The sequence below is a fragment of the Salvelinus alpinus genome, chromosome 2, assembly GCF_045679555.1.
Source record: "Salvelinus alpinus chromosome 2, SLU_Salpinus.1, whole genome shotgun sequence".
NCBI lineage: Eukaryota > Metazoa > Chordata > Actinopteri > Salmoniformes > Salmonidae > Salvelinus > Salvelinus alpinus.
Window position 1 is genome coordinate 55,785,436 of NC_092087.1, and position 27,660 is coordinate 55,813,095.

Consider the following 27,660-nt stretch of genomic DNA (forward strand, 5'->3'; position numbering starts at 1 on the left):
CTATCGAGTCGAGCCGGCTGGTCATTGTCCACGCAACACCGCAGAGAGGCTTGTGCATTGCACCACTTGGAGACAGATATACACACAGAGCCATCTCTCTCCTCCTCCTCTCTCACATCCTTGCCTCTCCTCCATCCGGCAGCATCCTACTCTCGCCTCCACCTCCAGCAACCATGGCCAGCACCGTATCAGGTAAGACATCCAACATTTTGTTACCAACTATCTGTTATAAAATGGGGGTGGACATGTATTTATCAGATTAAATCCTTCTGTTGCATGATTTTAGACAGAATATCTAGATGTTATTGAAGATGCGTTGCTGGGTTGGGAGTATTTTGGTATGAACTGAGATGTATTGCTCATATAGGTGGTTTATTTTACATGTAAATAGATCTCTGAGAGAATCATTTATTTGACCTAATGTCTGGCCACATCGAATTTGTCCATTTATGAATGGAAGAGGATCTAGGAATCGCATTTGTTTCATTTGAATGCTTATAAAGGTCATATGTACAAACTGAGGGGTGCATTTTTTATGTCCGTCTAAAATGACCAACCATGCTGTGTATCATGTTCCTAAAGAACTGGATTACTTCATGCAATCAGATCATTTCCATTGCTGATTGGAGATCTCAGGGATTTTCCTCAGTCGTGCCAAAAGCTGCGATCTTAAATGGCACATTATTCCCTATATAATGACCTATCTTTGACCAGGGCCCATAGGGCTCTAGTCGCAAGAAGTGCACGATATAGAGAATAGGGTGCATTTTGTGGCACAACCAAGGTGTGACTGCTGATAAAATGGCCGCTTGATGATGCAGATCTGAAGCAATATAAAAGGGCTTGGGCACATTGGGATTGCAATGCGGGAAGCTATAGGTCCCATACAGTTTATTCTATATTAATCACCAAGGGTTTAAACCTCTGACAAACCTATGATACATTACAGTATTTGATACACTATATTATATAGAATGTATCACAATATGAATCAATAAAACCTGATACAGCACAGTATAACAGCTCCACCCTTTAGGCCTGCTTCTTTGATTCTAGAACAGTTCAGAGATCATCATAGTATCTGTCAGCATCATCAGCCACGCAACCAGCTAAAAAGGCAGGTAGTTTGTGATGAACATCAATACTCATTTCACCACGTTTCAATCAAAGACTAACTGTTCTTAGCGTAGGTATCACTGTTGGAGTATATATATGCAGCATGGGATAAGTATTCAACATGTTATGGCGCTGTAGATTATCAGCCTGTTGTGTCATATCAAAAGCTAAGCGCTGCAACCAACTCTACAGTTACTGCAGTGTCAAAATAATGTGTAAAGAATCAGTAGCATACATAAGATGATCCTGTCAGTCAATTCTTTCGTTCGTGGAAGTGAACTGTAGATCTCTTTGAAGAGCTGATCTTCAGTAGGGATGAGCTAATCCAATCTTAAACCCCCCCCTATATGGCGTTCACATCAGTGATCTTTTATCTAACCCCATGGTAAATGTATTTTTAAGTGCGGTACACCACACTTAACATGTTTGACATTAGAGAAGCTTCCATTAAAGAAAATCCTCTCAGTTCTATTAGATAGATAGCTCTGAATCCACAATATGGCAAAGGTTCAAAAGCCATAACACATAAGTTCTCAACAACATGCTATGGTCAATAATATCAAAGGCTGCACTGAAATCTAACATTACAGCTCACACACTCTTCTTTCAACCAAGCATCAGTCATTTGTGTCAGTGCAGTACATGTTGAGCGCCCTTCTCTACAAGAATGTTGAACATCTATTGTTAATTTGTTTACAGAGAAATAGCATTGTATTTGGTCAAACACATTTTTTTCCAACGGTTCGCTAAGAGCTGGCAGCAAGCTAAAAGCTCTACTGTTAGAACCAGTAAAGGCCGCGTTTGTAACGTTCGTCTAAGTCGTTCTCCTCCTCAGACGAGGAGGAGCAAGGATCGGACCAACATGCAGCGGGTGATGAATACATGATAGATTTATTTTAAACAAGACGAACACGAAGAACACTTGATAACTACAATACAATAAACGATGTGAACAAACCTGAACTAGAGAACATAACGCACTAACAGGAACGAACACATACATGAACGAAAACGAAACAGTCCCGTGTGGTGCGACATACACAGACACAGGAACAATCACCCACAAACAAACAGTGTGAACAACCTACCTTAATATGGTTCTCAATCAGAGGAAACGTAAAACACCTGTCCCTGATTGAGAACCATATCAGGCTAATAGACAGTGAACCTAAACATAGAAACACATAACATAGAATGCCCACCCCAGCTCACGCCCTGACCATACTAAACAAATACAAAAACAAGGAAAACAGGTCAGGAACGTGACAGCGTTACCACTCTTGGGTAGCGGAATGACTTTGGCTTCCCTCCAGGCCTGAGGAGAAAGACATTCCTCTAGGCTCAGGTTAACGATATGCAGATAGGAGTGGCTGTAGAATCAGCTACCATCCTTAGTAGCTTTCCATCTAAGTTGTCATTGCCAGGAGGTTTGTCATTATTGATCGATAACAATAATTTTTCCTTACAAATTTCAAACCTACAATGCTTTTCTTTCCTTATTTGTTTTTATGCATGAGTACAATGGCTCACTGGTCATTGTTGGCATTTGTTGGCATAGTATCATGTAATATCTTATGTTTCACCGAGTCGTGGCTGAATGACGACATGAATAACATACAGCGGGTTTATACCCTCTATCGGCAGGATAGAACAGCAGCTTCTGGTAAGACAAGGCGTGAAGGTCTATGTATATTTGTAAGCAACAGCTGGTGCACGATATCTAAGGAAGTCTCAAGGTTTTGCAAGCCTGAGGTAGAGGAACTCATGATAAGCTGTAGACCACACTATCTACCTAGAGAGGTTTCACCTGTATTTTTCGTAGCTGTCTACATACCACCACAGACTGATGCTGGCACTAAGACCGCACTCAATGAGCTGTATTACACCATAAGCAGACAGGAAACCGCTTACCCAGAGGCGGCGCTCCTAGTGGCCGGGGACGTTAATGCAGGGAAGCTTAAATCCGTCTACCCAAATTTCTATCAGCATGTTAAATGTGCAACCAGAGAGAAAAAACTCTGGACCACCTTTACTCCACACACAGAGACGCATAAAAAGCTCTCACTCGCCCTCCATTTGGCAAATCTGACCATAATTCTATCCTACTTACAAGCAAAAATTAAAGCAGGAAGCACCAGTGACTCGGTCAATAAAAAAGTGGTCAGATGAAGCAGATGCTAAACTACAGGATTGTTTTGCTAGCACAGACTGGAATATGTTCCGGGATTCTTCCGATGGCATTGAGGAGTTTACCACATCAGTCATTGGCTTCATCAATAAGTGCATCGATGAAGTCGTCCCCACAGTGACTGTACATACATACCCCAACCAGAAGCCATGGATTATAGGCAACATCCGCACTGAGCTAAAGGGTAGAGCTGCCAATTTCAAGGAACGGGACTCTAATCCGGAAGCTTATAAGAAATACCGCTATGCCCTCTGACGAACCATCAAACAGGCAAAGCATCAATACAGGACTAAGATCGAATCCTACTACACCGGCTCCGACGCTCGTCGGATGTGGCAGGGCTTGCAAACTATTACAGACTACAAAGGGAAGCACAGCCGAGAGCTGCCTAGTGACATGAGCCTACCAGACAAGCTAAATAACTTCTATGCTCGCTTCGAGGCAAGTAATACTGAAACATGCATGAGAGCATCAGCTGTTCCGGACGACTGTGTGATCACGCTCTCCTCAGCTGATGTGAGTAAGACCTTTAAACAACAGGACTGATTACCAGGACGAGTACTCCGAGCACTCGCTGACCAACTAGGAAGTGTCTTCACTGACATTTTTAACCTCTCCCTGTCTGAGTCTGTAATACCAACATGTTTCAAGCAGACCACCATAGTCCCTGTGCCCAAGAACACTAAGGTAACCTGCCTAAATGACTACTGACCCGTAGCACTCATGTCTGTAGCCATGAAGTGCTTTGAAAGGCTGGTCATGGCTCACATCAACACCATTATCCCTGAAACCCTAGACCCACTCCAATTTGCATACCGCACTAACAGATCCACAGATGATGCAATCTCTATTGCACTCCACACTGCCCTTTCACACCTGGAAAAAAGGAACACCTATGTGAGAATGCTAATCATTGACTACAACTCAGCGTTCAACACAGTGCCCTCAAAGCTCATCACTAAGCTAAGGACCCTGGGACTAAACACCTCCTTCTGCAACTGGATCCTTGACTCCATACAGGGCACCCCCAGGCGGTAATGGTAGGTAACAACACATCCGCCACACTGATCCTCAACATGGGGGCCCCTCAGGGGTGCGTACTCAGTCCGCTCCTGTACTCCCTGTTCACTCATGACTGCACGGCCAGGCACGACTCCAACACCATTATTAAGTTTGCAGATGACACAACAGTGCCAGGCCTGATCACCAACAACGACGAGACAGCCTATAGGGAGGAGGTTCACCAACAACGAGGGGACAGCCTATAGGGAGGAGGTGTTACATCTGCTCCTGCCACGCCCTCCACTTCTCATCCTGGACCACCCTAACCTGCCACCACCCCCCCAGTGCTCTCTTTCTCTCCTTCTCTCCCTGTGTGTATATGTGATTGTGTGAGTGGAGACAGGTGTGTTGTAAGCAGAGCAGATTCCCACCAGCTGCAACCTGTTCCATAATCAAGAACTCTACAAATACTCAGTCCTGCCACTTCCACGCTACCAGATAGCAGCCTCTACTCAGTCAGTCTGCATTTCTAGCTGTTTGTTCCTGCAAAGATTTAGTTATCCTGTTGTGCCTGTTTTCACAAGCCTCACGCTGCTTTTTCTCTCTGCTACAGTCCCGTCTGCTCTAACTCTGGTACCTGTCTCCAGAACCTCGTCTCCTCAGTCCTGCTTCTCTGCCCTGGATACCCGCTCTACTGCTTAATTGGATTCCGCTCCAGACCTGCTTACCCGGTTCCTAATCTCCTTAACCCCAGCCTCAGCCTAAGTCCGGATTCCATACCACCCGCCCGAGATTCCCCTGGACTGCACCCCATCTCCTCTTCCGCCTTTCAATAAATACATTGGTTACCTATTCTTGTGTCCTCGTCTGAGTCTGCATTTGGGTTCACCTGCACTGCCCCGCGTAACAGGAGGTCAGAGACCTGACCGTGTGGTGCAAGGACAACAACCTCTCCCTCAATGTGATCAAGACAAAGGAGATGATTGTGGACTACAGGAAAAGGAGGACTGAGCACGCCCCAATTCTCATCGACAGGGCTGTAGTGGAGCAGGTTGCGAGCTTCAAGTTCCTTGTCGTCCACATCACCAACAAACTAACATGGTCCAAGCACACCAAGACAGTCGTGAAGAGGGCAAAACCAATTCCCCCTCAGGAGACTGAAGAGATTTGGCATGGGTCCTCAGATCCTCAAAAGGTTCTACAGCTGCACCATCGAGAGCATCCTGACTGGTAGCATCACTGCCTGGTATGGCAACTGCTCGGGCTCCGACCGCAAGGCACTACAGAGGGTGGTGCGTACAGCCCAGTACATCACCGGGGCCAAGCTTCCTGCCATCCAGGACCTCTATAACAGCCATTGTCAAAGGCCCTAAAAAGACTCCAGCCACACTAGTCATAGACTGTTCTCTCTGCTACCACACGGCAAGAGGTGCCGGAGCTTCAAGTATAGGTCCAAGAGCCTTCTAAACAGCTTTTACCCCAAGTCATAAGACTCCAGAACATCTAATCAAATGGCTACCCAGACTATTTGCATTGCCCCCCTTCCTCTTCTACGCTGCTGCTACTCTCTGTTATTATCTATGCATAGGTACTTTAATTATTCTACCTACATGTACATATTACCTTAATTACCTTGATTAACCGTTGCCCCCACACATTGACTAACCGGAACCCCTTGTATATATACAATTGAAGTCAGAAGTTTACATACACTCAGGTTGGAGTCATTAAAACTAGTTTTTTAACCACTCCAAAAATTTCTTGTTAACAAACTATAGTTTTGGGAAGTCGGTTAGGACATTAACTTTGTGCATGACACAAGTAATTTTTCCAACAATTGTTTACAGACAGATTATTTCACTTATAATTAACTGTATCACAATTCCAGTGGGTCAGAAGTTTACATACATTAACTTGACTGTGACTTTAAACAGCTTGGAAAATTACAGAAAATTATGTCATGGCTTTAGAAGCTGTTCTGTCTCCTAGAGATGAACGTACTTTGGTGCGAAAAGTGCAAATCAATCCCAGAACAACAGCAAAGGACCTTGTGAAGATGCTGGAGGAAACAGGTACAAAAGTATCTATATCCACAGTAAAACTAGTCCTATGTAAACATAACCTGAAAGGCCGCTCAGCAAGGAAGAAGCCACTGCTCCAAAACCGCCATAAAAAAGCCAGACTACGGTTTGCAACTGCACATGAGGACAAAGATTTTACTTTTTAGAGAAATGTCCTCTGGTCTGATGAAACAAAAACAGAACTGTTTGGCCATAATGACCATCGTTATGTTTGGAGGAAAAAGGGAGAGGATTGCAAGCCGAAGAACACCATCCCAACCGTGAAGCACGGGGGTGGCAGCATCATGTTGTGGGGGTGCTTTGCTGCAGGAGGGACTGGTGCACTTCACAAAATAGATGGCATCATGAGGGAGGAAAATTATGTGGATACTGTATATTGAAGCAACATCTCAAGACATCAGTCAGGAAGTTAAAGCTTGTTCGCAAATGGGTCTTCCAAATGGACAATGACCCCAAGCATACTTCCAAAGTTGTGGCAAAATGGTTTAAGGACAACAAAGTCAAGGTATTGGAGTGGCCATCACAAAGCCCTGACCTCAATCCTATAGAAAATGTGTTGGCAGAACTGAAAAGGCATGTGCGAGCAAGGAGGCCTACAAACCTCACTCAGTTATACCAGGTCTGTCAAGACGAATGGGACAAAATTCACCCCACTTATTGTGGGAAGCTTGTGAAAGGCTACCCCAAACATTTGACCCAAGTTAACCAATTTAAAGGCAATACTACCAAATACTAATTGAGTGTATGTAAACTTCTGACACACTGGGAATGTGATGAAAGAAATAAAAGCTGAAATAAATCATTCTCTCTACTATTATTCTGACATTTCACATTCTTAAAATAAAGTGGTGATCCTAACTGACCTAAGACAGGGAATTTTTACTCGGATTAAATGTCAGGACCTCTACACCAGGCGGTGTCAGAGGAAGGCCCTAAAAATTGTCAAAGACCCCAGCCACCCCAGTCATAGACTGTTCTCTATACTACCGCATTTCAAGCGGTACCGGAGTGCCAAGTCTAGGACAAAAAGGCTTCTCAACAGTTTTTACCCCCAAGCCATAAGACTCCTGAACAGGTAATCAAATGGCTACCCGGACTATTTGCATTGTGTGCCCCCCCAAACCCCTCTTTTACGCTGCTGCTACTCTCTGTTTATCATATATGCATAGTCACTTTACCTATACATTCATGTACATACTACCTAAATTGGCCCGACAAACCAGTGCCCCCGCACATTGGCTAACCGGGCTATCTGCATTGTTTCCCGCCACCCACCACCCGCCAACCCCTCTTTTATGCTACTACTACTCTATGTTTATCATATATGCAGTCACTATAAACATATCTACATGTACATACTACCTCAATCAGCCCGACTAACCGGTGCCTTTATAAAGCCTCACTACTGTTATAGCATCGCTACTGTTATTTTTCACTGTCTTTTTACTGTTGTTTTTATTTCTTTACTTACCTATTGCTCACCTAATACCTTTTTTTGCACTGTTGGTTAGAGCCTGTAAGTAAGCATTTCACTCTAAGGTCTACACCTGTTGTATTCGTGACAAATACACTTTGATTTGATTAATCTTTACAAAACTGTTTCAGTTCAACAATATTCTTAGGATGTCTGGTGTGAACCTCTCTCGAGGTCATGCCACAGCATTTTAAATCAGGTTGAGGTCAGGACTCTGACAGGGCCACACCAGAAGGCGCATTTTCTTCTGTTGAAACCATTCTGTTGTTGATTTACTTTTGTTTTTTGGGTCGTTGTCCTGTTGCATCCCCCAACTTCTGCTGAGCTTCAATTGGCAGACAGATAGCCTTACAATCTCCTGCAAAATGTCTTGATAAACTTGGGAATTCATGTTTCCGTCAATGATAGCAAGCTGTCCAAACCCTGAGGCAGCAAAGCAGCCCCAAACCATGATGCTCCCTCCACCATACTTTACAGTTGGGAAGAGATGTTGATGTTGGTGTGCTGTGCATTTTTTAAATCACACATAGTATTGTGTGTTCCTTCCAAACAACTCAACTTTAGTTGAATCTGTCCACAGAATATTTTGCCAGAAGCGCTGTGGAGCATCCAGGTGCTCTTTAGCAAACTTCAGACGTGCAGCAATGTTTTTTTTGAACAACAGTGGCTTCTTCCGTGGTGTCCTCCCATGAACACCATTCTTGTTTAGTGTTTAACATATCGTGGACTCGTCAACAGAGATGTTAGCATGTTCTAGAGATTTATGTAAGTCTTTAGCTGACACTCTAGGATTCTTCTTAACCTCATTGAGCATTCTGCACTGTGCACTTGCAGTCATCTTTGCAGGACGGCCACTCCTAGGGAGAGTAGCAACAGTGCTGAACTTTCTCCATTTATAGACAATTTGTCTTACTGTGGACTGATGAACATCAAGACTTTTAGAGATACTTTTGTAACCCTTTCCAGCTTAAAGCAAGTCAATATTTCTTAATCTTAGGTCTTCTGAGATCTCTTTCGTTCGAGGCATGGTTCACATCAGGCAATGCTTCTTGTGAATAGTAAACTCAAATTTTGTGTGTGTTTTTTTTATAGGGCAAGGCAGCTCTAACCAAGATCTCCAATCTTGTCTGTTGCATTCGGGGGAAACTTGGAACATTGAGATATTGTAATGACCCGGCTGGGTCATAAAGGGAAAAGAGACGGACTCTAGGTGTGCAGGTCAGAACACAGGTTTATTCCTAAACTGGGCTATTGTTCCGGCCACAGCCCACGCCGCTAAATGCCGAACATACACAATGTTACCCTGTCGAGTTAAGGGTCACTCTCATAGGAACAGATCAAGGCCCCGAACAGAAAAGAAAGAAAGATGATACAGTAATCCCTATTTATGCATTTCCAAATCCCGCGGGATTACCCATCATACCCCCCCAACCTTTCCATCTGTCCTGACATATTTAACCCCTGCTAGTAGCCATGAGAACCATAACACACCCACAAACACAGAACACAATACCGGGTCGTTACAATATTAAAGACATGTGACAGTACTGATAAGGGGAGAAACCGTTGAAGGCTCATATCACTTAGTTCCCTGCTTAGCCAGAAGGATGCAATGTTTAGATATAAGGAGGAGACTTACCACCACGGGGGAAGCCCTTTTCTTTGTCTGAATTGCAGCTGTTACGACCCTTTGGGAAGAATTCAACTTGGTTAAACTTCTCTAGTGTCTGTGAGTTATTTACTCTGTAAAATAAGAACCTAACATGTCTCATTGACTGGACTCCAGGTTAGCTGACCCCTGACTCCAATTAGCTTTTGGAAAAAGGCATTAGCCTTGGGGTTCACATACTTTTTCCAACCTACACTGGGAATGTTTAAGTGATATATTCAATTTAGACAAGAAAAATACAATATTTTGTGTGTTATTAGTTTAAGCACACTGTGTTCATCTATTGTTGTGATTAAGATGAAGATCAGATCAACATTTCTGACTAATTTATGCAGAAATCCAGGTAATTGCAAAGGGTTCACATACTTTTTCTTTCCACTGTAGAACATAGCCTTAGGGTGTTCTGGTTATTCTGGTTATGACTGCTGTTTCAGACATGGCTCCCTGGCTCTAGCTGACTTTTGGCCCTGAACGAACTTTATCTGACTCTTTGTAAACTGGAAACCACACACCCTGAGGCTGCATTCATCGTAGCTGGGGATTTTAACAAGGCTAATCTAAAAACAAAACTCCCTAAATTCTATCAGCATATCGATTGTGCTACCAGGGCTGGAAAAACACTAGACCATTGTTACACTAATTTCCGCGACGCTTATAAGGCCCTCCCCCGCCCCCCTTTCGGAAAAGCTGACCACGACTCCATTTTGTTGATTCCAGCCTACAAACAAAAACTCAAACAACAAGCTCCCGCGCTCAGGTCTGTTCAACGCTGGTCCGACCAATCTGAATCCACGCTTCAAGACTGCTTCGATCACGCAGATTGGAATATGTTCCGCATCGCGTCCAACAACAATATTGACGAATATGCTGATTCGGTGAGCGAGTTCATTAGGAAGTGCATTGACGATGTCGTACCCACAGCAACGATAAAAACATTCCCAAACCAGAAACCGTGGATTGACGGCAGCATTCGCGTGAAACTGAAAGCGCGAACCACTGCTTTTAACCAGGGCAAGGTGACCGGAAGCATGACCGAATACAAACAGTGTAGCTATTCTCTCCGCAAGGCAATCAAACAGGCCAAGTCTCAGTACAGAGACAAAATCGAGTCGAAATTCAACAGCTCAGACACAAGAGGTATGTGGCAGGGTCTACAGTCAATCACGGATTACAAAAAGAAAACCAGCCCCGTCGAGGACCAGGATGTCTTGCTCCCAGACAGGCTAAACAACTTTTTTGCCCGCTTTGAGGACAATACAGTGCCACTGACACGGCCCCCTACCAAAACCTGCGGGCTCTCCTTCACTGCAGCCGAGGTGAGTAAAACATTTAAACGTGTTAACCCTCGCAAGGCTGCAGGCCCAGACGGCATTCCCAGCCGCGTCCTCAGAGCATGCGCAGACCAGCTGGCTGGTGTGTTTACGGACATATTCAATCAATCCTTATCCCAGTCTGCTGTTCCCACATGCTTCAAGAGGGCCACCATTGTTCCTGTTCCCAAGAAAGCTAAGGTAACTGAGCTAAACGACTACCGCCCCGTAGCACTCACTTCCGTCATCATGAAGTGCTTTGAGAGACTAGTCAAGGACCATATCACCTCCACCCTACCGGACACCCTAGACCCACTCCAATTTGCTTACCGACCCAATAGGTCCACAGACGACGCAATCGCAACCACACTGCACACTGCCCTAACCCATCTGGACAAGAGGAATACCCATGTGAGAATGCTGTTCATCGATTACAGCTCAGCATTTAACACCATAGTACCCTCCAAACTCGTCATCAAGCTCGAGACCCTGGGTCTCGACCCCGCCCTGTGCAACTGGGTCCTGGACTTCCTGACGGGCCGCCCCCAGGTGGTGAGGGTAGGTAACAACATCTCCACCCCGCTGATCCTCAACACTGGGGCCCCACAAGGGTGCGTTCTGAGCCCTCTCCTGTACTCCCTGTTCACCCACGACTGCGTGGCCATGCACGCCTCCAACTCAATCATCAAGTTTGCGGATGACACTACAGTGGTAGGCTTGATCACCAACAACGACGAGACGGCCTACAGGGAGGAGGTGAGGGCCCTCGGAGTGTGGTGTCAGGAAAATAACCTCATACTCAACGTCAACAAAACAAAGGAGATGATTGTGGACTTCAGGAAACAGCAGAGGGAGCACCCCCCTATCCACATCGACGGGTCAGTAGTGGAGAAGGTGGAAAGTTTTAAGTTCCTCGGTGTACACATCACGGACAAACTGAACTGGTCCACCCACACAGACAGCGTTGTGAAGAAGGCGCAGCAGCGCCTCTTCAACCTCAGGAGGCTGAAGAAATTCGGCTTGTCACCAAAAGCACTCACAAACTTCTACAGATGCACAATCGAGAGCATCCTGTCGGGCTGTATCACCGCCTGGTACGGCAACTGCTCCGCCCACAACCGTAAGGCTCTCCAGAGGGTAGTGAGGTCTGCAGAACGCATCACCAGGGGCAAACTACCTGCCCTCCAGGACACCTACACCACCCGATGTCACAGGAAGGCCATAAAGATCATCAAGGACAACAACCACCCAAGCCACTGCCTGTTCACCCCGCTATCATCCAGAAGGCGAGGTCAGTACAGGTGCATCAAAGCAGGGACCGAGAGACTGAAAAACAGCTTCTATCTCAAGGCCATCAGACTGTTAAACAGCCACCACTAACATTTAGCGGCCGCTGCCAACATACTGACTCAACTCCAGCCACTTTAAAAATGGGAATTGATGGAAATTATGTAAAAATGTACCACTAGCCACTTTAAGCAATGCCACTTAATACAATGTTTACATACCCTACATTACCCATCTCATATGTATATATACTGTACTCTATATCATCTACTGCATCTTGCCATCTTTATGCAATACATGTACCACTAGCCACTTTAAACTATGCCACTTTATGTTTACATACCCTACAGTACTCATCTCATATGTATATACCGTACTCTATACCATCTACTGCATCTGCCATGCCGTTCTGTACCACCACTCATCCATATATCTTTATGTACATATTCTTTATCCCTTACACTTGTGTGTGTGTGTAAGGTAGTAGTGTGGAATTGTTAGGTTAGATTACTGTTGGTTATTACTGCATTGTCGGAACTAGAAGCACAAGCATTTCGCTACACTCGCATTAACATCTGCTAACCATGTGTATGTGACTAATAAAATTTGATTTGATTTGATTTGATTTTAGAAGACCTATTCTCTGCCAAGCAGAGAAGCGATATCACCATGGCAACACACAGTGATTGTATCTGTTTTTAGGAGCAGTCGACTCACACAGACACACACAAGCTACCCTCCCACCCTCTCTCTGTCTCTCTCACTCCATGCAACACATGCACGCACACTCACTGACACCCACAGACACACACAAACACTGTAGGCCATTAATTTCACTACACATAGACCGTGCACGCTAGGACACAATCCCTTCATTGTGGTGCTTGACTAAGTTGGTTGGCGCTTTGACATCATGCCAACATCTAAATGTATAATCTTTTGTCTAAAATCGTCCCACAGGCCATTATTTTACATAGTGCTCACTCATATGCAAACACACACACACACACACACACAAATGAACTAACCTTCCATCCCTGAGCTGCTCAATTGAGTAGCCCTGCTGCAGTGGGTGGAGAGAAGGGGAGGGTTGGGTCTGCACTCAGTCTGACCCACAAACTGTGTCGCCAGGGAAACAGTGCCGGTGTTTGCGAGTGTCTGATTACACCGGTATCTATTAAATTAACTTGGGTGTCTGGGAGAATTTATGAACATGCGGTGGGTAGATATTTCCAGTAGTCACAGATCTTGGATCAGTGTACCCAAATCCTAACACACTACTTCATTGGATCCCGCTCCAGACCTGCTTACCCGGTTCCTAATCTTCTTGCCCCCAGCCTCAGCCTTAGTCCGGATTCCATACTACCTGCCCGAGATTCCCCTGGACGTGCAGTCCATCTCCTCTCCCGCTTTTCAATAAATACATTGGTTAGCTATCCTTGTCTCCTCGTCTGAGTCTGCATTTGGGTTCACCTGCACCGCCCCGCGTAACAGGAGGTCAGAGACCTGACCGTGTGGTGCAAGGACAACAACCTCTCCCTCAATGTGATCAAGACAAAGGAGATGATTGTGGACTACAGGAAAAGGAGGACTGAGCACGCCCCAATTCTAATCGACAGGGCTGAAGTGGAGCAGGTTGAGAGCTTCAAGTTCCTTGTCGTCCACATCACCAACAAACTAACATGGTCCAAGCACACCAAGACAGTCGTGAAGAGGGCATGACAAAACCAATTCCCCCTCAGGAGACTGAAGAGATTTGGCATGGGTCCTCAGATCCTCAAAATGTTTTACAGCTGCACCATCGAGAGCATCCTGACGGGTTGCATCACTGCCTGGTATGGCATCTGCTCGGGCTCCGACCACAAGGCACTACAGAGGCCCCGGTGCGTACAACCCAGTACATCACCAGGGCCAAGCTTCCTGCCATCCAGGACCTCTATACCAGGCTGTGTCAGAGGAAGGCCCTAAAAATGGTCAAAGACTCCAGCCACCCTAGTCATAGACTGTTCTCTCTGCTACCGCATGGCAAGCGGTACCGGAGCGCCAAGTCTAGGTCCAAGAATCTTCTAAACAGCTTTTATCCCCAAGCCATAAGACTCCTGAACATCTAATCAAATGGCTACCCAGACTATTTGCATTGCTCCCTCCCTCTTCTACGCTGCTGCTACTCTCTGTTATTATCTATGCATAGTCACTTTAATAACTCTACCTACATGTACATATTACCTCAATCACTTTGACTAACCGGTGCCCCCACACATTGACTAACCGGAACCCCCTGTATTGACTAACCGGAACCCCCTGTATATATAGCCGGAACCCCCTGTATATATAGCCGCCCTGAGACAAGGCCGAGTATAGCCCACAAAGATCTCCGCCACGGCACAACCCAAAGGGGGACAGGGCCAAACAGGCGGTGCCGTGTGCCGTGGCGGAGATCTTTGTGGGCTATACTCGGCCTTGTCTCAGGATGGTGAGTTGGTGGTTGAAGATATCCCTCTAGTGGTGTGGGGTCTGTGCTTTGGCAAAGTAGGTGGGGTTATATCCTGCCTGTTTGGCCCTGCCAAGCCAGACAGGAAGACCACGTCATTGACTCAACCCACTCATGTGACACACCCCTCCTAGGGACGGCATGGAAGAGCACCAATAAGCCAGTGACTCAGCCCCTGTAATAGGGTTAGAGGCAGAGAATCCCAGTGGAGAGAGGGGAACCGGCCAGGCAGAGACAGCAAGGGCGGTTCGTTGCTCCAGAGCCTTTCCGTTCACCTTCACACTTCTAGGCCAGACTACACTCAATCATATGACCTACTGAAGAGATGAGTCTTCAGTAAAAACGTAAAGTTTGAGACCGAGTCTGCGTCTCTCACATGGGTAGGCAAACCATTCCATAAACATGGAGCTCTATAGGAGAAAGCCCTGCCTCCAGCTGTTTGCTTAGAAATTCTAGGGACAATTAGGAGGCCTGCATCTGTGACCGTAGCGTACGTGTAGGTATGTACAGCAGGACCAAATCGGAAAGATAGGTAGGAGCAAGCCCATGTAATGCTTTGTAGGTTAGCAGTAAAACCTTGAAATCAGCCATGCTCCTTCCTGTTTCCTGAGAATAATAATGATGGATCCTGTGGACCAATAATATAAAATGTTTATGCCACACTAATGCAAAAATAAAAATATGGACGTGGGAATTGCTGCATGAGCCGGACATATCAACTCTCTGGCTTCATTCATATATTAGACCAGTCATCACAACGCTAACCCTACTATATTTAGCCTACTCAACTTAAAGTCTCCAATACAAAACATCACTTACTTGCATGACTTCTATAAATTGCATTGCTGACTATCATGTGTAGGCTACACGCGACAAATCGACGCAGTTTACTGAAGGAAATCTCCATCTCACATTCACAGATCTCCAAACTAGCATCGTGACACTGGCACAGGCGTATAATACAAACTGCAGCTAATCACTGTTAACAAAACGGCTGATACCTTGTGTCCACAAATGCGCTCTTGGAAATAGACATTTGCAACATTGTTCCATGATGTTACAATAACACAAGTGAGTGCACGGGCTTGACTAGTTAGATTTGCCGGAATTTGATGAACCGCGGCACAATCCATGGTGCTGAATCTCCGCTACTGCTACACTACATGACCAAAAGTATGTGGACACCTGCTCGTCAAACATCTCATTCCAAAATCATGGGCATTAATATGGAGTTGGTCACCCCTTTGCTGCTATGACTAGATGTTGGAGAATTGCTGGATTTGCTTCCATTCAACCTCAAGAGCAATAGTGAGGTCAGGCACTGATGTTCCTCCATGCTTCACGGTGGTAACCACACATGCGGAGATCACCCGTTCACCTACTCTGCGTCTCACAAAGACATGGCGTTTGGAACCAGAAATCTCAAATTTGGACTCATCAGACTAAAGGACAGATTACCACCAGTCTAATGTCCATTGCTCGTGGTTCTTGGCCCAAGCAAGTCTCTTCTTCTTTTTGGTGTCCTTTAGTAGTGGTTTCTTGCCTCAATTCGACCATGAAGGCCTGATTCACAGCAGTGTCCTCTGAACAGTTGATGTTGAGATGAGTCTGTTACTTGAAATCTGTGAAGCATTTATTTGGGCTGAAATCTGAGGTTCATTTAATTATTTTTTTAAATTTTTATTTCACCTTTATTTAACCAGGTAAGCTATTTGAGAACAAGTTCTCATTTAAAACTGCGACCTGGCCAAGATAAAGCAAAGCAGTGCGACACAAACAACAACACAGAGTTACACATGGAATAAACAAGCGTACAGTCAATAACACAATAGAAAAAAAGAAAGTCTATATACAGTGTGTGCAAATGGCGTGAGGAGGTAAGGCAATAAATAGGCCATAGTAGCGAGGTAACTACAATTTAGCAAATTAACACTGGAGTGATAGATGAGCAGATGGTGATATGCAAGTAGAAATACTGGTGTGCAAAAGAGCAGAAATGTAGATAAAAAACAATATGGGGATGAGGTAGGTGGGTGGGCTATGTACAGCTGCAGCGATCGGTTAGCTGCTCAGATAGCTGATGTTTAAAGTTAATGAGGGAAATATAAGTCTCCAGCTTCAGCGATTTTTGCAAATCGTTCCAGTCATTAGCAGCAGAGAACTGGAAGGAAAGGCGGCCAAAGGAGGTGTTGGCTTTGGGGATGACCAGTGACCACGTGTTGTTATCAAGACCAGTGAGCTGAGATAAGGCGGAGCTTTACCTAGCATAGACTTATAGATGACCTGGAGCCAGTGGGTCTGGCGACGAATATGTAGCGAGGGCCAGCCGACTAGAGCATACAGGTCGCAGTGGTATAAGGGGCTTTGGTGACAAAACGGATGGCACTGTGATAGACTGCATCCAGTTTTCTGTATTGGAGTATTGGAAGCTATTTTGTAAATGACATCGCCAAAGTCGAGGATCGGTAGGATAGGATTTAACTCTAGAACTTATCCTCTGCAGCAGAGGTAACTCTGGGTCTTCCTTTCCTTTGACGTTCCTCATGAGAGCCAGATTCATCAAAGTGCTTGATGGTTTTTGCAACTGCACTTGAAGAAAGAATTTTCTGTCTTAAAGTAATGATGGACTGTCGTTTCTCTTTGTTTATCTGAACTGTTCTTGCTATAATATGGACTTGGTCTTTTACCAATTAGGGCTGTCTTCTGTATACCACCCCTACCTTGTCACAACACATTTGTTTGAAACTTTTTTGGTTACTACATGATTCCATATGTGTTATTTCATAGTTTTGATGTCTTCACTATTATTCTTCAATGTAGAAAATAGTCAAAATAAAGAAAAACCCTTGAATGAGTAGGTGTGTCCAAACTTTTTACTATTTTCTACATTGAAGAATAATATAAATGTATTTATATTAATATATACTGTATATAAAAAAAAGTGTATTTTTTTATTTTTTTCCTGCCTCTTGGGCCCCCCATGGGCCTGGGCCCAGGGGCTTCACCCCCGGTAAGCCCCTGCGCTTAATCCGGTCATGAACCCTAACACATACACAAACACAAACACACTCTCGGACACACACTTATCTGCCACACACACTGTACAGTCCCCGTGGATAAGCTACAGTATGGACATGTAACCCACCACATACACACACACTGCACAGTCCTAGTGAGTGGGTGAAGTGAAAACCAGAGATAAAAGTCTACATATGAATAATTGATCATTCTCCCAATGTTACTGGCGACGGGATTAAACCTCCCAAAATATTCATGCCATACATCCTGTCATACAGTCATTTGTTATGAGCAATATACAATACAACCTGAATTCAACCTTTTCGCATTAGACCTTTCGTGCATACATTATCTAATCAGATAATGATATCAGCTCTGTTTAGCGAATACAAAATGACTGCATCATTCACAATAAATGCCAGATGCCAATTTAAAAGTGGATTCAAGGATAACTGTGGATATCTTTTCTCACTCTGTCTTCTCCTCTCCCTCTTTTCCAGCCTACTCGGACAAGATCAAAGAGATGTCCATGCTGTCTCTGATCTGCTCCTGCTTCCACTCACAACCACATCCCAACAGCCTCTACCAATATGGAGGTTAGTGATGAAGAGCTCTATGCGTTTGCCTGTGTCCCATAGAGATCATATAATTATACTCAGAATGTAATTCTATGGTTTGTCCATCCACCCATCTTTGCTCTTTGTCTCTCTCTCTGTCTCTCTCTCTCTGTCTGTCCAACATCCCCCTTTCTGTCTGTCTATCAATCTTTCTGTTTGTCTGTCTTTTGTTGTAGAAATTCTAATCAATAATGAGGAGAGACAAGGTCAAAAGGAAAGCATGGAGTAATTGCTTCTATAATAATGAGGCTGGTCAGCTCAACACTCCCAAGCGTTGTGTCGAGTAGCTCTGACATACGAAGAATACAAATATATTTTATAGCAAAGATACGCCCTCTCAGTCTACATAACAAACAACAGATGCATGGAATGGGTCACCAGGTGAAAGTTGATATATGAGAAAGGAGTATCCCGCAGCCAGATAGCATTTGCTATGAAGACTGTTCCTATTGTTCAGAGTTTGGCCCCTAAGACGAGGCTCTGATCTCGTCCCTGGTACTTCATAACACTGAAACACCAACTCATTCTATGGCATAAATCAATTGTCAACTCCATCTCAAGTAAAACCCCTTCTTGACCATACGCCTGGACAAGCTCACTGAGGGGAGTGAGCCTCTAGGTCATACACTATCCCAGGATAGGTGCAACATCAGAGATGACATACAATGGTTCCAGACACTACCTCACACATCTTGTCTCAGACCTTATCTCCCCCAAGGCCAAAGGAGGGAGTGACTGGGCACAGACATTGTGGAGACAAGTAATTGGTTCCCCATCAATCACGCCATTCCTTCACATGGTTTAAAATAGGTAAAGACACATTCGCATATGAAGACAATGTTCCCTCCTGTCCTCTTCTCTTTCTGGTATTCTGCATAGCACCAGAGACATGTGATAGACAAGTCTGACTTCTCCCCTCTCTGGGCCCCAGGTGACTGAGCCCCAGCTGAGGGAGGAAGTGCAACTGCCAACACCAGAGTCCGAAGGGTTACATTCTAATAACAAAAGTTCAACCGTTCAATCATATAAGCATATTATGCAGATAAGACATCTTAATTATCTATGTTACCTAACTAATTCTGATTCTTCCGCCACACTTTCTGTCTGTCTATCCATCCTACCCCTCTCTGTCAGTCCAATCTACCCCTCTCTGTCTGTCTGTCTGTCTGTCTGTCTGTCTGTCTGTCTGTCTGTCTGTCTGTCTGTCTGTCTGTCTGTCTGTCTGTCTGTCTGTCTGTCTGTCTGTCTGTCTGTCTGTCTGTCTGTCTGCACAGCCTTACTACCCTAATACCTGTTGTCCTCCACAGACATGGAGGTGAAGTCCCTAAACAAGCGGGCATCCGGCCAGGCCTTCGAGGTCATCCTGAAGGCCCCTGCTGACCTCTCTCCTGACAGGCCCCAGCCCCTGATCTCTCCCCCCAAGAAGGACCTCTCCCTGGAGGAGCTCCAGAAGAGGCTAGAGGCTGCGGAGGAGAGGAGGAAGGTAAACAGAGAGCATGACAGAGAATGGGTCTCTGCAATATCTTTTTCACCTCTCAATTCTAATCATGCTTCCTCTCACTCTCCCCAATCTTTCTCATCATCTATCCCTCTTCCACACTCCCCTCTCTCTGTTTCTCCCTCTTTACCATCTCGCTCACTCTTCTCTCTCTGCAGTCTCAGGAAGCCCTGCTCCTGAAGCAGCTGGCTGAGAAGCGGGAGCATGAGCGAGAGGTGCTCCTCAAGGCCCTGGAGGAGAACAACAACTTCAGCAAGATGGCAGAGGAGAAACTCAACTACAAGATGGAGGTCAACAAAGAGAACCGCGAGGCCCACCTGAATGCGCTAAAGCAGCGGCTCCGTGAGAAGGTAAATCGCCCACTGACTGTCATTCGAAGCTATGGCCTAGTCTAGAGAAATGAAAGACGTGGAGCGTTATGTGGGTACCGAGTAGCGAGTAGAGTATCAAAGGCAGGGTTGGAGGTGCTCTTTGGTTTTAGGGGGCTACTGTAATGGTTAAAACAAGGAGGACCAAGGCCGTAGACATATGCATTGTGAATACCTACTGGAAGAGTGAGGATGACCTAGCCTGTGTGACAACAGGATGAAATGCAATAGCATGAATTTATTAGCCTGAATGCCAGGCTGTGACTAGATTCCATTCTGTAACATCATTGGCAAGCCAACAATTTAGCATTGCTAAGTGCAGATACAATCAGATTTTTTCACTCTTGTTGGATGGCAGTTGAGGTTGAAACATGAAGAATAGAGGAAGGTCTTGGACCATGTCTTGTCCTTCTTAAGAACAATTCTACGAGGTTATGGTTCGATCTATCTGTGCTCATATATCTAGGCTATCTCTCAATCGAATAACATGACAAGCAGAGAGAAACTGTCTCCGCTAATCATAACACAAAGCAAAGTCAATGTATGTGTAATAGGCTACAACATACAGGGAACAGTGGGAATATCTAAATGAACTTATACTGTGGTATCGTATTGCAATTTTTTTTCTAACTTTCATTTTGTTCTATCATAGGAAATCCATGCCGATGAGGTCCGTAGAAACAAGGAACTCCAAGCTGACCTCTCTGGTTGAAGATATTTTCTACAGTTTTGTCAAGAGATTCTCGTCTGGTTTTGGTTGGAAGAAATGCTACTTTTTTTAAATCTCGATGTCTGAAAGTCTCTTGCATTGTTCAATATACACTGGTTTCACAAGCTAATAATTCAACAACAATTTACACAGATTGTTTCTCATCTCTCAATTTATTTTTTGAAAATAATATTGATATTGAGCATGGGTAGAGCTGAAGTAAGGCCCAAGGTCAAGGGTCAGATTTACTAAACATTTGCACTTTTCTTAAGACTGCACCTGTGAGTTCATACAAGGGAACAAAATGAAAACAATTGAAACATTTCTTCTTTATCTTAGGAAACCTACTCCTTCTCTTACATTTTGTTTTAAGTCATGTGTTTGGTTCTGTTTGGAAAAATAACCAGTAAAATGTTGCACTTGTGCAAATGCTTAGTAAGTCGGGCCTTCTGTGTGTGTAAGAAGAAGCTAAGAAGCTACTGTTAGATCATAATGAGGAATTTCCCTAATTGATCCATAAACATAGCTCAATAGTTACGTTGAATTCTCATAGGAAGTCATGATTATGCTGCACCTGTTACACATATTGCCAAAATGTCTTTCTCTTGAAAAAATGAGCTTGAGGTCTTTACACAATCCCTCCATCTATTGCATAAGGTACTGTATAACAGGGGAGCAGAGCCAAGCTTAATTGATTCAAGTGTTGCCCTTGCTTGGACCATGTGTAAAAGAGGTATCTGATAATATACAATATTCAGCACACTCTATAGGCAAACACTATAACCTGGTCATTCATCATATATAGTCACACCCATTGTCAGTTTGTGCAGCCATCTTCAATCAAGCATGCAACGTCAATCAAGTGACTGTATAAAATGGAGCACAGTCGCATTTAGGCTTCAGTTCAATAAAGTTCAGTATTCACTTTGCCGTATAGGTCAGTAAATGAATAAGGTTACGATACATACACTTAAACTGCTTTAAGAGTGGGTTCCGGTCTCTTTTAGGTTTAATTTCCTAGCTACTGAAATCTCCCACACAGTCTGTTTATTTCTGAGAGTCACTCACTCACTGTTGTCACTTTAGGGGACTACATTTAGTAACAAGATGACTCCACTACAGAGTGCCGTAGTTTGTTTGCAGTGAGATACAGAGTCAATGTGACAGAATTGTTTTAATGCAAATTATATGCAAAGTGTTTATTTGAGCATCAAATGCTGACACAGCACTGAATGTATTGCCAGATACACTTACCCTTCTAGCAGCGTATAGGCCTACATATGCCGTATCTTAATTTGGTCATCCTGTTGCAGGACTGTTCCTGCATAGCAGGAAATGCAAACTTGTATTGCATTTAAGGTTTAAAAAGGCTTCTAAAGTTTGTAATTACCACTTAAGACTTGATTTACTCTAATGAAAAATGTATCAAACCCTACAAAAATGTCCATTCATTATAATCCACATAATACTTCACAGTTACTGTTGCTGCAGGATCATTTTCCTGCTGTAGCAAACTGGCTCAATTTTAGATCCTACATTTGTAGGAACCTCATGCCTGGTTTCCCTATAGTAGTGTTGTTTGGGATAATCCTGCTCAGCTTCAGTGGGGTTCTGCTAGGACACAGTCCTTTCATGCTGGTGCTTGACTTGGTTGGTTGTCGCCATGTATTAAGTAACCTTGACATCGTGCCAACTTCTGTTTTTATTATCTTTGTCTAAGATGAGTCCACCAGGCCACCATGCTTACACAGTACATACACAAACACTGTTGGCTATTCATTTAACTTAGATTCATTGCATACAGCGACTCTGTGTGCATAACTCAACAATATCTCACCTTTAATAAAAGGTTAACTGGCTGTTGTTGCTGGAATATAAAGTCTGATGAACTATAATAAAGTTGGTGATACCTTATTTTGTCATTTACATTTGTGACTCTTATTAATTAACACATTACATTTTTTACAAAAACCAAGTTTCCATCCAGCCTTTTTATGCTAGTAAAGTCCATCTCGGATAATGAATGTCATGACAGGCCTGATGGAAACATGACATTTGTCGGTAATGTCCAAATGTCGACAAAATAAAATACACTAGACAAGGTGGTATCTTTTTGTTTCAATAACATTTATGATGTGCGAAATGGTGGCGAAAACTCCTTTATGCGCAAATATTTATATAATAACCATCATATCGAAGTCAATTTGGAGTCACGGAATCAAATCAAAGTTTATTTGTCGCGTGCGCTGAATACAACATGTAGACCTTACAGTGAAATGCTTACTTACAGGCTCTAACCAATAGTTTAAAAAAGGTATTAGGTGAACAATAGGTAGGTAAAGAAATAAAACAACAGTAAGAAGACAGGCTATATACAGTAGCGAGGCTATAAAAGTAGTGAGGCTACGTACAGACACCGGTTAGTCAGGCTGATTGAGGTAGTATGTACATGTAGATATGGTTAAAGTGACTATGCATATATGATGAACAGAGAGTATGATTGAAGATTGATATTCTGATGTTTTTTCAGTGCAGTGTGAGTTGTATTACTAACTATGTCAATATAATGTTATTGATCTGTCAGTTTCCCTAGCTAATTCCATGCTTTTCACACAGACACAGTAATAAACAGCTCTAACGTTACAGGCTTCACTGTCATGGCGCACAGTAGAGATCTGCACAGATCGGTTTCTTCATCCTGCTCCCGCCTGCACCAGCTGGCTTTCGGTCCGATTCACACCCGCTACCGGCCAAGAAGCCAAGAAGAAAAACAAATCTACTTTGAAACAAAGTACCTCACACACACATAGTTATAGGCTTAAAAAAATAAGACACCTGTACCATGTCAGATATAGAGTTGAAATGTATTCCATTTTCAGTTTGCATCCCAATATTACACTTTTTATACATCACAGAAGACTGAAATATAACAAAACTGTTTGACATAGAAACACCTGTTCTGCTATCCGACGGACTATTACTATCATTTGCATATTCTGAAGATAAACTTGGCTGTCATAACATTAGGGCAGTATTGGAGACTCGGAACCTCAGAGTTAAAATGAACGTAAGTTATTTGTGTAGCGCTTCCTATTGGTTGATTCTGGTACTTTCAAGTGGGAAACCCAGAGCTCATGATCCTACAACAACTAGTAATATCCGGGATCCTTGGTACGTCCCTACCCTAAACCCTAACACTAACCAAAACCCCTGCTCTAACCTTAAAGGGTGACAGTATTTCCTGATTTGGCCTCGTTTTAGATTTTGTTCATAAAAAAAAACACTAGCGGCATTCAAACATGAGTTGGTTTCGGGGTGTGGCTTGATGTGGATTTCTCGCATGTGTTTGCAGGTGGAAAGAGTTAGCCAAATTGTTTTGCCAATTAGCTTCAACTTTGCAAAATTGGTTTGACTTTGGATAGCCTATCTCCGGGGCTAGTGAGGAACCGTCAATAAATTACACAATGTAAAAGAGACAACATTTTCATGTTGCACACTTTTTATTTTTCTCATTAAAATGTTTTTAATTTGTAATTGAATTTCTACAATTTATAGCTGGTTTGAGGTTAAGTCATTTAAATTTGGAGCTATTGGAATTTTAACATATTGTCCCATGTACATTGTGGAATTTGTAGATGGTCCCTAACTAATCCCAAAGGGATATCCAAAGTGAAACCAAATTTACCACGGGCATTACGATCAGGTCAACTTGTTATAGGCTTTGGGGTCTTGCTCGATTTCGTTTTCAATTTCGAGGTTGGTTCTGTTTGGGTGTGGCTTGCCATGATTGGAATATTCCTCATGAGTCAGGATGTGTTGCACCTATCGCATCGTTAGTCAGTCGTTAGTTTCACCTGTGCTGGCACAGGTGATATTTAAGGGCAGCTGGCCCATTGCTCCTGTGGGCATGAGAGATGTTGGAAGAGCTTGACTGCTGTTTAGTGGTTCCAAATTGAGTTTGTGAAAAACATAGCCGTTTATCTTTTCCCCTTTAGTTTGCACCACTTACTTTTTTATTCCATATTAAAAGAAACCCCACCTTTTTTGTTTTGGTTGTTAGTGCCTCTTTGTTAGTTCCCCCTTCTGTTTGAGCACAAACATTTTGGTTTCTTGTTGGGGAGCGTAACAAAGTGTGGGCTTGTCTGGGATATTGTTTCCCATGAGGGGTGCAACTTTCACTGGGGATGGTGTGCTTTAGGACCATGTGGGTGCCTCTGAGCGGTCAAGTAGGCTGTTTGGAGTGTGTATCCAACTGGATTTAGGACAATGAGGACATTACAGGGCAGGCTGACAGGCTGTGTGAAGACAAAGCTTCTGGAAGACTGGCTCGACCAGCATGGGCGAGTTGAGCATAGTTCAGTGTACGCGTTGTGCTCTTTCACCGAGTTGTGAAAGTAACAGAAACTGGCTGCTCTTTACTTGACTGATGTAGCTGGCAAGGTAACTGCTGCTTAACTTAACAGGAGAAAAAAAAACATACTAGTGTTTATTCGCTGTGCTGAGCTAGTATTGTAACTGACATGTAATATTAGCTAATGTTTCATCCCCTCTCGACTGCGGTGAATGAATAAGCTACGCTATTGAGTAACTACCATAGCCAGGTCAGCTCTAGCCTCTTATTTGTCAGATAGCGATATGAGATGGCTATGATTACTAACAGCAGTTGTTTGTATTGACACGTTTTGTGATTGCAAGTCTTTGCCTCATGCTCAAGATCAGTAGACAAACAACTTGTAGTATACCTTAAACGGGCAATCAGCAGTTGCTACATCCATTTTTGCACTTATAAATCAATGATATGTAACCATTGATTCTTGAAGAATCTAACTTATAAAGGCCTCATGAGCTTAGTTCAACGGTTGTACCCCATCAGAACCCCAAATATAAGCTTGTTTCACTCCAACATTTGTAAACAAAGAAAATGTAAACACCTGGTGATCTGTTCACCGTCTGCCCTGGTTGTCTCCCCCTGTCTGGTACAGGTACCCCCACCCCCACCCCCCCCTTCCACTCTAACTCTATTGGTTACACAGACTTTTGGCCTCCCATCCCATTCTAACCACCTCTCGCCGGCTTTGTATTCATGTTACCTGATATAATTTCTGTCCAATCTGATCTTGTTGCCATCTGATGCCCATTCAGATGTCATATATCAGCACTGCAGAGCTCTCCCTGTCCTCTGCCGTGCCCTGATTGTATTACTGTTGATTATATCTGGAAATGTGCATGTACACCTTGGCCCATCTACTGTTGCTAGCCCCAATTCTGACTTGTGCTCTGAAATCTGCTTCACTGATTTCTGCTCTCATAAAAACCTGGGTTTTCTGCACGTTAACCTATCTTGGGTACGTGAGACGTAGCGTCCCACCTCTTCAACAGCCAGTGAAACTGCTGGGTGCCAAATTCAAATATAGAATCAGAAACAGACAGTAACCCAGTCAGGTCTCTGACTTCCTCCCTATAGGCTGTCTCGTCGTTGTCCGTGATCAGGCCTACCACTGTTGTGTCGTCTCCAAACTTAATGATGGTGTTGGAGTCATGCCTGGCCATGCAGTCGTGGGTGAACAGGGAGTACAGCCAGTGAAACTGCTGGGTGCCAAATTCAAATACAGAAATACTCATTATAAAAATTCAGAAAACATTATTTTTTATTTTTTATTTTTTTTTACATAGGTTTAAAGATTAACTTCTTGTGAATCCAACCACGGTGTCAGATTTAAAAAATGATTTACGGCGAAAGCATACCTTACGATTATTTGAGAACATAGCCCAGCAGACAAATCAGACAAGTCAGAAATAGAGATAAAATTAATTCCTTACCTTTGATGATCTTCATATGGTTGCACTCAGCATTCATTTATTTACTCAATAAATGTTCCTTTTGTTCGATAAAGTCCCTTTATATCCAAAAACCTCAGTTTTGTTCGAGTGTTTTCTTCAGTAATCCACAGGCTCAAACGCAGTCAAAACAGGCAGACAAAAAAAATCATATTGTATCCGTAAAGTTCATAAAAACATGTCAAACGATGTTTATATTCAATCCTCAGGTTGTTTTTAGCCTAAATAATCGATAATATTTCAACCGGACAATAACATTGTCAATATTAAAGGTAAACAAGAAAGGCACTCTCTCGGTAACGCGCATGAAAAAGCTCTGTGACACTTTAGGGTCCACTCATTCAGACTGCTCTTACTTCCTCATTTTTCAGAATGCAAGCCTGAAACAATTTCTAAAGACTGTTGACATCAAGTGGAAGGCATAGGAACTGCAATTTGAGTCCTAAGTCAATGGATACTGTAATGGCATTGAATAGAAAACTACAAAACCAACAAAAAAACTACTTCCCGAATGGATTTTTCTCAGTTTTTCGCCTGCAAAATCAGTTCTGTTATACTCACAGACACTATTTTAACAGTTTTGATAACTTTAGAGTGGTTTCTATCCAGATCTACCAGTTATATCCATATCATATCTTCTGGGCCCGAGAAGCAGGCAGTTTAATTTGGGCATGCTTTTCATCCAAAATTCCGATTGCTGCCCCCTACCCTAGAGAAGTTAACACTGGAAGCTTATTACCTAAAATGGATCAACTGAAAGTGTGGGTTCACAACTCCAATCCAGATGTGTTGCTCATTACTGAGACGTGATTAAGGAAGAATGTTTAGAATACTGACGTTACCCTTTATGGTTATAACCTTTTTCGGCAAGACAGATCTTCCAAAGGTGGGCAGTGGCAATCTTTACCAAGGATCACCTTCAGTGCTTGGTTATCTCCACCAAGTCTGTCCCCAAACAATTTGATTTGCTGGTTTTAAGTGTTAAACTTTCAAA

General features: G+C 43.6%; 1 protein-coding gene across 1 annotated transcript; it reads left to right on the forward strand.

The window, feature by feature from the left end:
• On the forward strand, nt 1-22,742 carry LOC139565209 (stathmin-3-like). The gene is made up of 5 exons (XM_071385365.1): nt 1-192; nt 18,137-18,232; nt 19,561-19,736; nt 19,910-20,101; nt 20,772-22,742. Exons 1-5 carry the CDS (start codon nt 174-176, stop codon nt 20,829-20,831), a joined length of 543 nt encoding a protein of 180 aa, XP_071241466.1. The 5' UTR covers nt 1-173; the 3' UTR covers nt 20,832-22,742.
• Nucleotides 22,743-27,660: the final 4,918 nt, after the last annotated feature.

Excerpts from the sequence above, each read along its gene's own strand:
- LOC139565209 (XM_071385365.1), top strand. Across the intron at positions 18,233-19,560 it reads CAGCCTCTACCAATATGGAG|ACATGGAGGTGAAGTCCCTA; the intron begins GTTAGTGATGAA and ends TGTCCTCCACAG. Across the intron at positions 19,737-19,909 it reads CTGCGGAGGAGAGGAGGAAG|TCTCAGGAAGCCCTGCTCCT; the intron begins GTAAACAGAGAG and ends CTCTCTCTGCAG.